This window comes from Terrapene carolina, unplaced genomic scaffold (assembly GCF_002925995.2).
Source record: "Terrapene carolina triunguis isolate 2854851 unplaced genomic scaffold, T_m_triunguis-2.0 Scaffold25, whole genome shotgun sequence".
Taxonomy (NCBI): Eukaryota; Metazoa; Chordata; order Testudines; family Emydidae; genus Terrapene; species Terrapene triunguis.
In genome coordinates this window covers 676437-689970 of record NW_020664376.1, presented here as the reverse complement: position 1 = coordinate 689970, position 13534 = coordinate 676437, and the positions used below count along the sequence as shown (strand labels likewise).

General features: G+C 43.5%; 1 protein-coding gene across 1 annotated transcript in view; it reads left to right on the top strand.

Moving 5' to 3' along the window:
- Positions 1-10994: 10994 nt before the first annotated feature.
- Positions 10995-13534, top strand: part of LOC112116014 (probable phospholipid-transporting ATPase VA) — a 141429-nt gene continuing 138889 nt past the window's right edge. Inside the window, exon 1 of the mRNA XM_024213290.3 lies at positions 10995-11544. Within this exon, the coding sequence (XP_024069058.2) occupies positions 11099-11544 (446 nt within the window). The 5' untranslated portion in view covers positions 10995-11098. The remainder of the gene's footprint in view (positions 11545-13534) is intronic.

The window sequence follows — 13534 nt, the reverse complement described above, 5'->3', positions numbered from 1 at the left end:
CATTGGCCTGGAACGGCGAACCACAGCCAGTGGGAGCTGCGATCAGCCACACCGGTGGACACTGCAGGTAAACAAACCGTCCCGGCCCTCCAGCGGATTTCCCTGATGGGCCGCGTGCCAAAGGTTGCCAATCTCTGTTCTATTGCTCGCTACTTAGCCAGGAAATAATAATAATAGAACTTGTATCTTTAAAGGGGCATTTAAAACATTAAATAATTATAGGCCTCATTCTGCTCCCATTTACATTCATGAGAATTTTACCATTGATTTCAATGGGAGCTGGATCAAGCCCCATTTTGGCACCTTAGGAAAACCTTTCTTGATACACTCTCGGTGAAATCTTGGCCCCATTGACATCTATGGGGCCAAAATTCTTCTCTCTCTATTTTGTGAATTTAATTCAGTGCAGAACTGATCAATAGTCAATGGCATATAAGGTAAAAACAGATAGTAAGTTCTCTGTATGACAACAGCGTATATTCTGTGTATGTGGTCTTATGGCTATCTATACTCCGCTGTTTTAAAAGGACTAGCCACTGACTGACAATTGGGTTGGATCCATGAGTCAAGCACTGATGATTTTAGATGGCCAGGGTACAAACATTACAAGCCACTTCTCCGCAGGCAGGAAGCCCCTCCTGACAGTTCTTGCTGTCACATTTTTTCCTGTATTATTTTTAAAAATTTTCCTAGTATCAAAGATCACTTTTTTTCTTCTGTTACTCTTAATTTACTACTCCACCTTTGTGTGAACTCATTGCTGCTGGCATCTACAAATGAAGACACCCCCTGTGCAAGCTGTGTTGCACTAGCTGCTCCAGGAGGGGAAGAAGCATTAAGCATACAGCAGCTACTTACTATTGCCTAACCAGCCCCAGGAACTCAGTAGCCTGCACTGGGATACCAGGGGTGTTGTTCTTACTTCCCTCTGTGCTCTTATGTGGTCACACAACCCAAGTCAGAATCTAGATCAGAGTGACTAGTTAGCAAACAATGCACAGGCTAAAATTTGTTTGCACAGATTTTTTGTCACACAGTTTTTTTGATAACGAGCAAACGGTTAAAAGAAACAAACAGTTCTTCCCTAACTCTCAAACAAAGACAGGGCTACACTCCTCGGATAAATTATTTGCAAAGGACATTTTAATCAGCAAAAGTCAGTTCTTTGTCGGGAATGGGAGATGTACAGCAAAAAGGGATCTTGAGAGCGGTCACTCCGATTTCTGAGACACTGATGCCCCAGCTTGGGATTCGAGGCAGTCCTAACCCCTTGTGGCCATTTAAAATCCCATGGCATGCTTCGTAAGAGTAGCAGGATTTCCAACCCTACCTGTTTGAAAATGGAGTCAGGCCTCCCAAAATCACACGATTGGCTTAAAAATCACAAGATTTTTAAAAAATAAAAGACTTTGCATCTTTTTATTTGCTTTCTGCTGTCTGAGCCTTTAGGGTTTGTGTTTTGAAGCTTCTCTTTGCAACCATGAGGGCGAAATACTTATTTCCTTTAAAGGCTGAGATTCTCAAGTAATCATATGACTCCAGAAGCAGAGGCTTTAAGAAAAACACCAAGTATTATGAGACTCATGATAAAATTGTGATAGTTGGCAATGTTGAAATATGGTTGTTAATCCCTGTGCCCTACCAAATTCCAACTTGCATATCTAGATTCTGCCTCCTTAGACTCTTCTTGCAGTTTAATTGCATGTGATCTTAGCCTTCATTTCTTGTTCTGTAGTGTCCCTGTGAGCTGTTAAACAGCTGCTGGACTCAAGTAATGGGTAAGTTAGTTCCCTGGTAAAGCTGACTGAGATAAAAGATGCTTTGAAAGCATGCCATAGTTCTGAGTCAGCATTATCTAATGATTAGAGCAGAGGACTAGATGTTACAAGGCCTCTATTCCTGATTCAGTCACTAGCTCACTTATGTGGCTTTAGGAAACTCAGTTAATTTTGGTACATTTGTCTAATAAATGTAGTACTTATCTTTTTGCAAAGTTGCCTGCGACCATTAGATGAAGGTTATCATACTTCATAGCTGCAAAGTCTTAATGTGATCTTTTGTGTGTCCAATATGAAAAGTCATCACACCTCTGATATTAGTTCTCTTTAAGTATTTACATAGTGGTGTTCCCCTTGAGACTCATGTCTTTAGACTAAATACATCTACTTGAATTATTTTGTCTTCATTTTCAAGTTCCTGTATCACTTTGGTTGCCTTTCCCTGTGTTGAGACTAAAGTATGGGCAGTCTGGCTTAATGGTTAGAGTCAAAGTGAATCAGGACCAGGAACCAGAGCTGAGGGTCAGAGCTGTAGTCTAGAGCCCAGGGGTAGAGCCAGAGTCAGGGGACAGAGACAGAGTCAGGAGCCAGGCACCAGAGTCAGGACTAAGGAACTGTTGGCCTGGTGTCTTAGTTAGCCATTCCCAGGCTCAACTGCAGGTCCTCATTCCTAATACCCTGAAGTTTCATTTTTTATTTTATTTATACACATCTCCCTTTTAAAAAGTGTGGAGGCCTGATTTGTGTAAAGTGTCCAAGGTATAGTCTCACCAACGCATTAAAAAGTTCTAATAAAGGGGTTCTCAAACTTTTGTCTTGATGACTCCTTTCACACAGTGAGCATCTGAGTGCAACCTCCCCCCCCCCTTATAAATTAAAACCACAATTTTTTATATTAAACACTATTATAAATGCTGGAGGTGAAGCAGGGTTTGGGGTGGAGGCTGACATCATAACCTCACAACCCCCAGGTTGAGAATCCCTGTTGTAATATAACCCCTCCTTTCTCTCTCTTATTTAATACAGAACTTAACTGGCCTCTCTTTTTCTCTTTTAAACATGGCATCCAGCTCGTGTCCAGGTCAGAATTTCCCTTCAGTGGGAGTTTGAAACTAAGGAATGGAAAAATTTCCCAATGCTTTGGAGGAGGCAAAGGATGAACAGAGAACACAGCTTTCACTTCTTTCTTCCCCCTCCCCTCAGGTCTCCTTCTCAGAACATTGGTTCTGCAGAGTGGAAAGGGAATGAGGCTGTGTTGGCTCTTTCCCCTCTCGGGCTAGCTAGAAAACCAGAATTCCATTTTGTGAAAAATATTGAGGTTTTGACATTTGTTTACATTCCACATCAGAACAAAAACAAGACCTTTGAAATGTTCAGAAAAAGAGGGAGACCCAGCCCTGAATACTCATTAGCTCTTTGGCTAGGACAGGCAGCTGGCGTGTGGGAGACCTGGGTTCTCTGATTTGGAGTAGGGACTTGAATCTGGGTTCTCACTTCCCTAACCAGCAGCCTATTTGCTATTCTGGCATTTCTCTGTGCCTCAGATTCCTGACCAGCTCTAATCCCTCTCCTTTGATTAAATGTGGGGCATTTTAGTGGGTTATACACTTATTTAAAGCTCCACACTGAAAAATTGTAGGCATGATCTAGCCTCAATTTTGCAATTTAAAAATGTATGTCTAGCTAAAAAGTGAATACAGGTAGTTCTCAGCCTTAATGAGAGCCAAATGGAAAGAGCCTGACCTGCAAACAGACAGACAGATTCTGCACAATGAGCAGTGCCACTCTCTAACTGTTTGTCCCATGACTGACTCCATGGAACCTAGAATCTGATTTAAGGCCTTAGGACATTCCCATAAGATGAAGAGTATTAATATTTTAAAATGTGGCCATATAGACAAAGATGGGGCTGAGGGTGTGGGAATCTGGGGTAATTTGACACATGATTGGCCATATCCTAGAAATCGTTTATTTGCCTTGGGGATTTTTACCTTTAAGTTGCATGCAGGTCAGTTTCAAGCATTTCTTCACAGCGATGAGGACTAAGCACTTACACTCCTTTTTAATGAATATAGGGATTCTTACGTATTCACATGATTCCAGGAGCTGAGGCTTTAAGTAATACTTCAAATATCGCAAGATCTGGCAGCACTGAGAAGGTGAGAAAGATCTTGTGTCCCACTTCCAAAAGACTGGTATGTTGACATAGAAATTGCTTCAGATGAAATCTTATTTAAGATCAATGACAAAATTGAACACTGGCATGTCCCTCCTTAAGAACTATCTTGTGGTGTGATGACTCCATGAAACTTCATTCATTCACTCTGCAGTGTGGGTAACTTATGTTTATAAACCCCTTTGTTCAGCCATGCTGTGTGCTAGCCCTGAGAAATCAGAATATAAACCTGCTCCCACAACAAGGGAGGGGTCTAGGCAGTGTGTGTGGAGGGGGGGAGTTCAAGGAGGACTCTGGATAGTGGGAGAGGGGAGAGTCAGGGCAGTCAGGGAAAAGGGGCCCAGGGAAATGCAAAGCCCTCTGGGCAATAGCAGGGAGGGGAGTGAGGGAGCAGTACACAGGGGAGCCAGGGGGCCTGCATTTTTGTGTGCGTACTTCGTATATATTTTCAACCTGTAGTTGTCATATCACTCACACACATGCACAAGGTGGGCAATGGATAAAAAAACAGATGAGAGAGCAAAACCCCTGGTCTACACTTAAAAGTTAGGTCAACGTAGCTATGGCACCCACGCATGTGAAAGTTATGCCAACACAACCGCCCCAGTATAGAGGCAGCTAGGTCAATGGAAGAATTCTTCTATCAACTTAGCTACCGCTGCTCTGAGAGTGGATTGTTAATAGTGATGGGAAAAACCCTTTCCATTGCAGTAACAAAGGTCTGCACTTCAGCGCTAGAGCTGCAGCGTTGTAGCTGGCTCACTGTAGTGCCCGTAGCATAGACACATGGCCCCAGTATTTATTCTTTTTAAACCTTTGCATGATTTTTAGGCCAATCACATTGTTTGGGGGGGAGGGTTGATTCATGGTGTGTTAACTCTTGTGGCTGGCAATATTGCAATGCAAGCTTAAGCTGTTGAGTCACCAACAATGACACTTTAAAATAAGGCTGAACTCTTGTTTATATCAGCATGGTTATTTAAATAAATATCCATGATTTTTGACACTTGGGGATACTCATATGACGGAGTGAGAGGATATATTAACAGTTGAAAAATCTTCAAATGAAACAGCCAAGTTAAACTCTCGCCTGTGTGAGAGCAGGAGTTGAGTGGCAACACAGCAGCAACACAGAGAGGTAAAATCAGTGAGTTCTCAATGAGAGTTTTAAAACCCCGATCCTGTGGGATGCTGATTACCCTCTTCATTTATTTAAGGACAAGCTGTTCAAAACTGGCCACTGATTTTGTGGGTGCTTAACAAAAGACACTGAAACAGTCTCAAATTAAGTCATACAAAATCTGTAACCACTTTACAGTGCTCAGATTGAGTCTCATGATTTTGGTGGGGGTTTTTTTTATCAAGCTCCAGCTCTTGGAGTCATGAGACTTTTAGCTTTCTTTTTGATTTCTTTATTTCTTTTAAATAGAAGTAAGTTTCTAACCCTCGTGTTTGTGGAGAAAAGCTCATAACAAGAACCCTAAAGACTCAAAACCAGAAAGCCAATAAAAAGACACCAATTTAAAAAAACAGCCCCTCATGCTTTTTAGCCAGTTTCATGATTTGGGGTGGGGGCTGGCTCATGATTTTTGAATGCTTGAGGTTAGCAATTCTGCTCCTGAAAAGTGTAACCAATGTCTTTGGAAGAAGAGGGTGCTCAACTCCTCTCACAATCAGGCTCCCCATCCTTAACTGCCATACACTTGTTTTCCCTAGAGGTGTGGGTTACGGATGGTGTCAGCTTTAGATTTTTCCCGGCTTGTGTTCAACTTTGTGAGGGAAAGGCAGTTCTTGGTTCTATTCCATACCTAGTACAGAACTTACTTTTTGTCACTCTTCACCAAACACACACAATGCAAAGCCTGGAGGAAAGACTGATGCATGGCACCAAGGCTCAGACTGACCTGGCTAGCAGCATCTCAGCAAGTCAGTACATCTTATTTTTGCGGTTTCCATGTGCTCCAGGCTGTCAGCTCGCATTAAAAAAAATATAAAAGGTGAGGCCCAATTTTTCAAAAGAGCTCAAGGCTGGATTTGTAAATTCTCAGCAACCACAATTGGAGCCAGATTTTCAGAAAAGCTCCACTCTAATTTAGGCACTGGAGTGAAATCCTGACCATTTTGAAGTTAATAGGAGTTTTGCCATTGACTTCTATGGGTCCAGGTTTTCATTCATCTCAGGTTTTTCAGAAATGCTTTCCACCCAGCAGCTCCTATTGTGACACTGACTAGATTTTTCTGAGGAACTCAATAGCTAATGTGCTGAGCTCTTTTGAAAATCTGGCCCCAGTTGTGAGTGCTGAGTCCTTTTGAAAATCTGGCCCTAAATCTCTAGCCTTTATGGTTGTGAAGAAAAATGTGTAAATAGTATCAATGAAGTGGTGATGGCCGCAGAGTCTGAAACAAAAGCTCATTCTTCTCAGTGAAGTGTTAACTCAGAAGCCTAAGGAGAATGATTTCATGTCAACATGGTTAACTATTTCACTGATCAAAGCATATAAGAATGGGTGATCGTATCATGAGGATCTGCACAGTCTACTTTGACATCCTGTTATGGCACCACAAGTGAGTGATGCTTCGGTAACTGCAGCCACTTATGCTTCCCCCTTAATCTGACCTCTTGAATCAACAAGCCAAAGGAGCACCCAAGTCCTGCCCAGGGAGAGCTGAAAACCAGGATGATATCTGAGCCTCCATGAGGGGGAGACAGACTTGAGAAGCCAAACAGAGCCCATCAGCTCTTTCAACCCTATGGGTGGTGCGCCAAGTCCAAGAAGTACTATGAACATCTGCCTAACCTCTTGGAAGCTGATTCTCATTTTGATATCTCATGTGCTGGAGTTTGAAAAAGTGCCAGTTTTCTCCCTACTCCCAATTCAGCACCTGTGTTGCACTCAAAAGAAGCACAATTTTTTTTTTCATATCCAGTACTGGGATTCTCAAGTTCATGCCAAATACAAGTATATTGCTAACCCCAAGTGCCCAAAAATCACGAGACTGGCTTAAAATCATGAGATCTTTAAAAATAATAACTTTTGGAATTTTTCTGTGTCTTCTAGTTTTTGAACCTGTAGGGGGTCACATTTTCAAGCTTTTCTCTGCAACCATGTAGGTTAGATGTGTAATGTTAACACAGAAATGAAAGCTGAAATTCCCCCCTAATCACAGGATTCCAGGAGCTGGGGCTTTCTGGAAAACACTAAATATTGCTAGACTCATCGTAGAACAACAAAAGTTGGCAACGCAGGAAAGGCATTGTTTAGCTGGCGTATTTAATAACCTCATTTTTAAAGAAAGTATTACCATCAAAATGTTGTGCAAAAGCCATTCTTAAAAATTCAGATTTACAGCAAGTTCACTAATCTGAACATCTACTTTTACTTGGGTTAGCATAGATGCGCCCATCTCCACACGCACGCAAGGCTAGAGTTCATACTGTAACTTTGCAAGGCATGCTATACCACTATTGAGCTTTGTTCTGAGAAGACATGCATTAATTAGCACTTGTATAGTGCTTTATATCTTGGACATGTTTCATATTCATCATCCAAAAAACAGCCATCCAAGACATTTGGGTGATTATTACCACTTCCCAAATGGAGAAAATGAAGATACAGAGGGGATGAGAGGAAAAATATTATTGTGGTTTAAGGCATAGGTATGGCAATCCATGTAAAGTGGACTTTATTCCTGGGTCTGCAGTGATCTTATTGTGCAATCTTGGGGACACCTTTTAGCTTCTTTACACTTCAGTTTCCCCATCTGTACATTTCTGGCTTCTTTCAGTTCAAACTGAAAGTGAAAAGACAGGCAGGCAGTCATATGTGCAAAGAGTAGGAAGAGAAGCCTGAGCAGCTTTGTGCTTTTGAGATCCTTAGATGTGGGGTGCTATACTTGATAGTTGCAAAGTTTTGTGTTTATTGCACGTCTGATGTAAATAATGTTGCCAGATTTTCCCGTTACTTTGGGGTATGCTCATTTATTAGGGTTACTCTTCTTGGGGGGAGGGGGTGTCTGTAATTCTATCAATGTGCTGCTTGTGTCACTTGTGTTTTCATATGGCGCTCTACTTTTCCCTTCTTCAAGTCCCCTCTCAGTGGAGCTATCTTGCAGGACCTAGGTTCCCTAGGGCTGGGTTCCTCCAGCTCCAGAATCAGATGAACACGAACACACACACACATACACATACATATATATATATTAAGAGCAAGTCTGAGTGGACCGGATCAATCAGCACTTTCAAGCTGACCCCTTATATATTCCTGGGCTCAATAGGCTGGGCCAAGCAGCACTTCCAAGCTGCCTCCCTTATATGCCACAGGTTCAGCATGTCCGGGCATCCCTATCCTCACTTTCACATCACAATTGTTCTGGTAGTAACTCACTTGATGAGCAAACCCCACAATATTTTTGGGCACTACAGAGATCTTTAGCTTAGGTAAGAGAAGCGTTGCTGCAGAGTGAATGGGGAAGCTAAAACCACAAAAGAGTAAAGCTCAGTGAGGGAAGCAACCAGCTAATCATAAAAGTTATTAATTGTATAATAGTGATAACCACATAAGGAGAGCCTAAACAACCATAACAGTTACATTATTAAAGGTTACAAAAGTCATATATAGAAAACTATACCTGCCTGAGGTAGAAAAGAAAACAGAGAGAGAGAGAGAGAGAGAGCGAGCGAGCGAGCTGGGATCTCACCAATCCATGAAGCTTGAACTGGTCGGGGTTCCCAAGTGATGGTGGTAGCTCAGGGTCCTGAGTGCAGGAGACAGGCAGAGCCCCCCAGCACGATCAGTCAGGAGAAGATGAAATCCCAGTGGGACTGATCCAGAGTTTGGATCCAGGCATTAGAGCACTTCCTTGAGCGTGGGTAGAGATTTTTGTAGGGAAACAACAATGGTTCAAGGGAGAACACTAGATTTGCTTATGGGTAAACTGATGACTCAAGGGTTTTCTTTAGGCTAGACAATAGAAGCTGATCACTCTTGGCTATGGGTAGTGTTCCTTCCAGGGAGCTCACAATGCAATTAGGCAGCATCAGTATTTTGGATATCAATCAAGCAAAGCCGCCACCCCGAGCACCTCCGGCCACGCCAAGATTCGCCGCCCTTTACAAGGTGCTGCCTCAAGCGCATGCTTGGTCGGCTGGTGCCTGGAGCCAGCTCTGCAATCAAGGATTCATTACTAGAATTGATCTGCTAACTGCTGAGCTGGGTGTGTGCAGGTGTAGGTTCATTAACATCTGGAGCCGAGATCCCCCAGGATGCAGTGCTTCCCTGCTCCCAGAGTTCAGTGCGGTTCTTGCCTTGGAATCTCTGCTCTCCATTCTGTATGCTAATGGAGATGCCTCCCTGTCCCATCTTTGGTGCAAATGAGGCTAGGGGAGTTGCGTTAATCCTATCACCCTTGTCAGGAGGGGTCTAGGTGTGTCTCCCACTGTCCTTCACTGCTCTCTGCAAGTCTTTTCTCTGATCGGTTTTGGTTCAAGCAGAGGCTGGGGGTGGGGGGGGGTCCCTTAATGAGTCAGACAGGCTGGATACTGTGCCCTGGTTCCCCAAGAACACAGAGCTGACTGGTATCAATAGTCTTTACTCCTCTAATATTATTTCTCTTTAGAGATTTTCATAGTTGTGTTCCCCTTGAGCTAAATGCCCTTGAGCTCATGTCTTTGAGCTAAATACATCAACTTAAATTAATTTTTCTTCCGTTTCAAGTGCCTGTATCACTCTGGTTGTCTTTCCCTGAAGTTTGAGTTTTTAATATTTCCCAGTTTAAAAAGTGGAGACCAGATCAGTGTAGAGTGCCCTTCCCACTCTCCCTCCTCAAGGGAGGACCTGAAAAATCCGTGTGAAATTAAATAATGTATTAGAGGTGCTGCTGGTAGTCATTCTAGTTGAGGTTGCCAACCCAGTCCACTATACGACCATATTTTCAGTTGCTCATAAGGTTGAACTTTAACCATTGAAGCTGAACTTTTCCATGTCAGGTGTCTGCCTTAGGCTCAATTATTTTTGGAGCAAAAATGATTAAGCCGTTTTTGAGAACAAAGTTAGGGGAAAATATGTTTTGCCCATGTTAAATATAAGTGTGCGTGTGTGTGTAAAAATAAATAATGACATACTGTTTTTAAAGAGTGCTCTATCAAACAGTCTTTATAAATTGATTTATTTCAAAATATTCCTAAATTGACAAGGTTAAGTGCAGATTTATATAGCACTCTTTAGATCCCCTTGGATGGAAAGCAGTACAGAACTGCAACTATCAAATGCGGGGGTGGGGGGGACAACCAAACCAAACCCTCCCACTCCTTATGTGTAATGGAAAGTCAAAGGCAGCACATAACGTGTAACCTGTGGGTTTACATCCGGGGGGAAGGAAGTGCCTGCCCTTGGTTGATTGTGTAAATAAAGCCTGAGAGGATGGAATGAAGGAGCAGCTTCCAGCAATGCCAAAGACCAGACGTTTAACACACACAGCAGGCACTGGATCGCACTTCAACTTACTAACTTCGTGGAGTCAAAAGTTCTCCTGCTTTTAAAGTTCCCAGTGTGGCTGCTTTTCTGTCTCCCTCTCTCCCCCTTCTCTCGCTCTTAAAAAATGCATCAGTCTCTTCCCCCAACCCCGGTCTTGTGTGTGTGATTCTCTCGTGTTTCCACTACTAACGTGCTGCTGCTGCCGTCTCTGTGAGCCCCCTTTTTTGTAGCGGAAACGAGTGGTGTGGCTGAAATGACGTACAGGACAAGGGTTACTTTGTACGTCTCCTCTCCTGGAGAGACAGACAACGGGACAGTCATTCAGTCCACCCTCCCTTCCTCCTGGAGCATTAGTTAGCTTAGCCTTAGCAAGGAGGAGAGGAGACTGAGCCAGGGAGGGTGAGAGAATCAGGAAAAAAAAGAGCTCTCTCCTCCCAAACACAGGAGGAGGAGGAAGAGAGCCAGAGGCCAAACAAAACAGTGAGAGAGTTGAAGGAAACCTCCTCCCCTTCTTGGAAAAGGAAAGTGAAAAGTGAGTAGGCTTTGAGGATGATAACTTAGTGCAGAGCAGGGAGGGGCAGCCAGTCCTTTCTCTCCCAGGCTCTGCCAAGTGCCCCCATTGCAGAAGTGCTCACGTCTGTCTGGTGTGTTTGGAAAGGAGGACAGGAGAGATGGCACAGGATGCTGAAGGGGGCGAGGATGTGCCCCAGGTGCCGAAGGAAGAGGAGAAGGAGAGGAAGAACAGGAGGCGAAGAAAGAGGAAGAAGGAGAGCAAGACACGGACTGTGCGCTCTAACCTGCTGCTACCTGGGCCTGAGGCGGAGAAGCCCCAAAGGAGCCCCCTGGCCAACAATCGCCTCAAGACCACCAAGTACACGGCTCTGTCCTTCCTGCCCAAGAACCTCTTTGAACAGTTTCACCGCCTGGCCAATGTCTACTTCGTCTTCATTGCGCTGCTCAACTTTGTGCCGGCGGTGAATGCCTTCCAGCCTGAGCTGGCCTTGGCCCCTGTGCTCTTCATCCTGGCTGTCACTGCCATCAAGGACTTGTGGGAGGATTACAGCCGCTACCGCTCTGACAATGAGATTAACCACATGGAGTGTCTGGTCTACTGCAGGTGAGGGAGCATGCTGTGTGCATGGGGTGGAGGGTGGGAGACTGGCAGAGACATGGGGGGAGCATTATGGCAACTGGTTTCAATGGAAAGACTGAGATGGGGGCACATAAGACGGGCAGGGGCATGTTGAGGGGTTGATATCACCAAACAGGGATTTGTCTCTTCCGCCATGTGCTTGCTGCTATGAAATGTGGGAGGGGGTCTAGAGGGATTGTATTTTTGACCATGTTTGTACAGCGCCTAGCACAATGGGGTCCCTCCCAGCCCATAATTAGGGCTCCTAGGTGCTACAGTATTCTAATGAGAGTTGGGGAGTGAGCAGGTGACATGCTCTGAAGTGTTTCCATTTACAACACTAAACTCAGTGTTTAATGAAAACACTCTGTTATCCACATCTTTGGTATTTATCCCATGAACCTAGTTTGCTGTCCTCTTATCCAGAAGTTTTGACATTCCCAAAGCATTTGAGATAATCTGTGCTTGCAAACAGAAAAATTCTAATTCATTCGGATGACTGGGAATCCCACAGTGAATTACGGACTTGTGAGAGTTAGTGAGTAAGCAAAATTTTTTTTGTTTTTGTTTTATTTTTTTAAAAAATGGCTTGTGCAGCATCACAAAATGAACTTCATTCATTTACTGGACAAGTATTATTTGATTTGTAAGCATTTGTAAGAATACTTCATCGTGTAAGTGGTCAATTCTACTGCAGTATACTTGCTAACAGGGATTTAGTTTTAGTAACATGAAACCACACTCAAGCAATGTGCTATTAAATCTTTGCTGAGCAGAGGGCAGAGGCCTCAGGTTTCTCTGTTTGAATTATGGGAGGGGGGGTTAGTGAAGTGTGAATTGGTGGGGTTCTGCTGTGTTTGCTTTTCTAAAGAATGTGAGGTGGGGGCATCATTGAACATTTGCTTTTCAAAAGCCCATCATTTATCATCAGAAGTGTCATCATGCACTGTGAATTTGCTACCTCCTGGTGCTCAGAGAGGAGTTTTCGTCCATTTGTTTCTTCTCTCTTTGAAATGAATTTTTACATGTGATCAGAGCTACACTGATTTACACCAACTGAGGCTCTAGCCCTTAGAGTTTTTAACAGTTCCTTTTTAAAGCATCATTGGTTATTTACCCAATCGTAGCTGAGGCTGAGATTTTTTGGGAAGCCAGGGGTGGGGGGCGAGAGGGTGGTCTTATGCACCAGTTTCCAAGAGAGCTGGTTTTGCTGATCCTTCTGCTGCTATTACAGTACAGGCAGTAAAGTGAGGCAGGAATGTGAAATGTGTTAAGAAGTTTATGTTGTCTCTTCCTGGTTGGGGGGTGTGGTGGTCCTGACTGAGACAGGCATTCCAGCAGACAGCAGCAACTCTCTCATTACAAGTCAGAACAGACTAAGTCAGAAATACTTGCAGTAGGCTTTATTTTTAGTCTTCATCAAATTCTGTCTTTCATTTCCCAGTCTCATATCACATCAAGAAATCTCAGCCTAATTTTTTCCCCTCCTATAGTTATGCTTGTGTGGAAAAGATAGTAAAAGGGTTTTATTTCAGTTGGCTAAAACTGTAATAACTAAACCAAGGCAAAGCACATGCAAACAAGTAACGCTTATTTAGGACCACATTCTGACACCCCAACTCATGTGGAACAGATTTAAAATTTTTATTAAAGCTAATGTTAAAAAAATTATATAATACATAGGTTGAGCAAAGAGTGTCTGTACAGCTGGGTATAGTGCTTAGATTATCCACAAATACAAAGTTTGTTTTAAAGTCATATGATACATAGAGTACATAATCAGCAATATCCCAATTTAAGGTGAATAGATTTAACAATACAGTTTAGATCAGGGATCAGCAACCTTTGGCACGCGGCCCGCCAGGATAAGCCCCCTGGTGGGCTGGGCCGGTTTGTTTACCTGCCGCGTCCGCAGGTTCGGCCGATCGTGGCTCCCACTGGCCGCAGTTCGCCGTTCCAGGCCAATGTGGGTTGC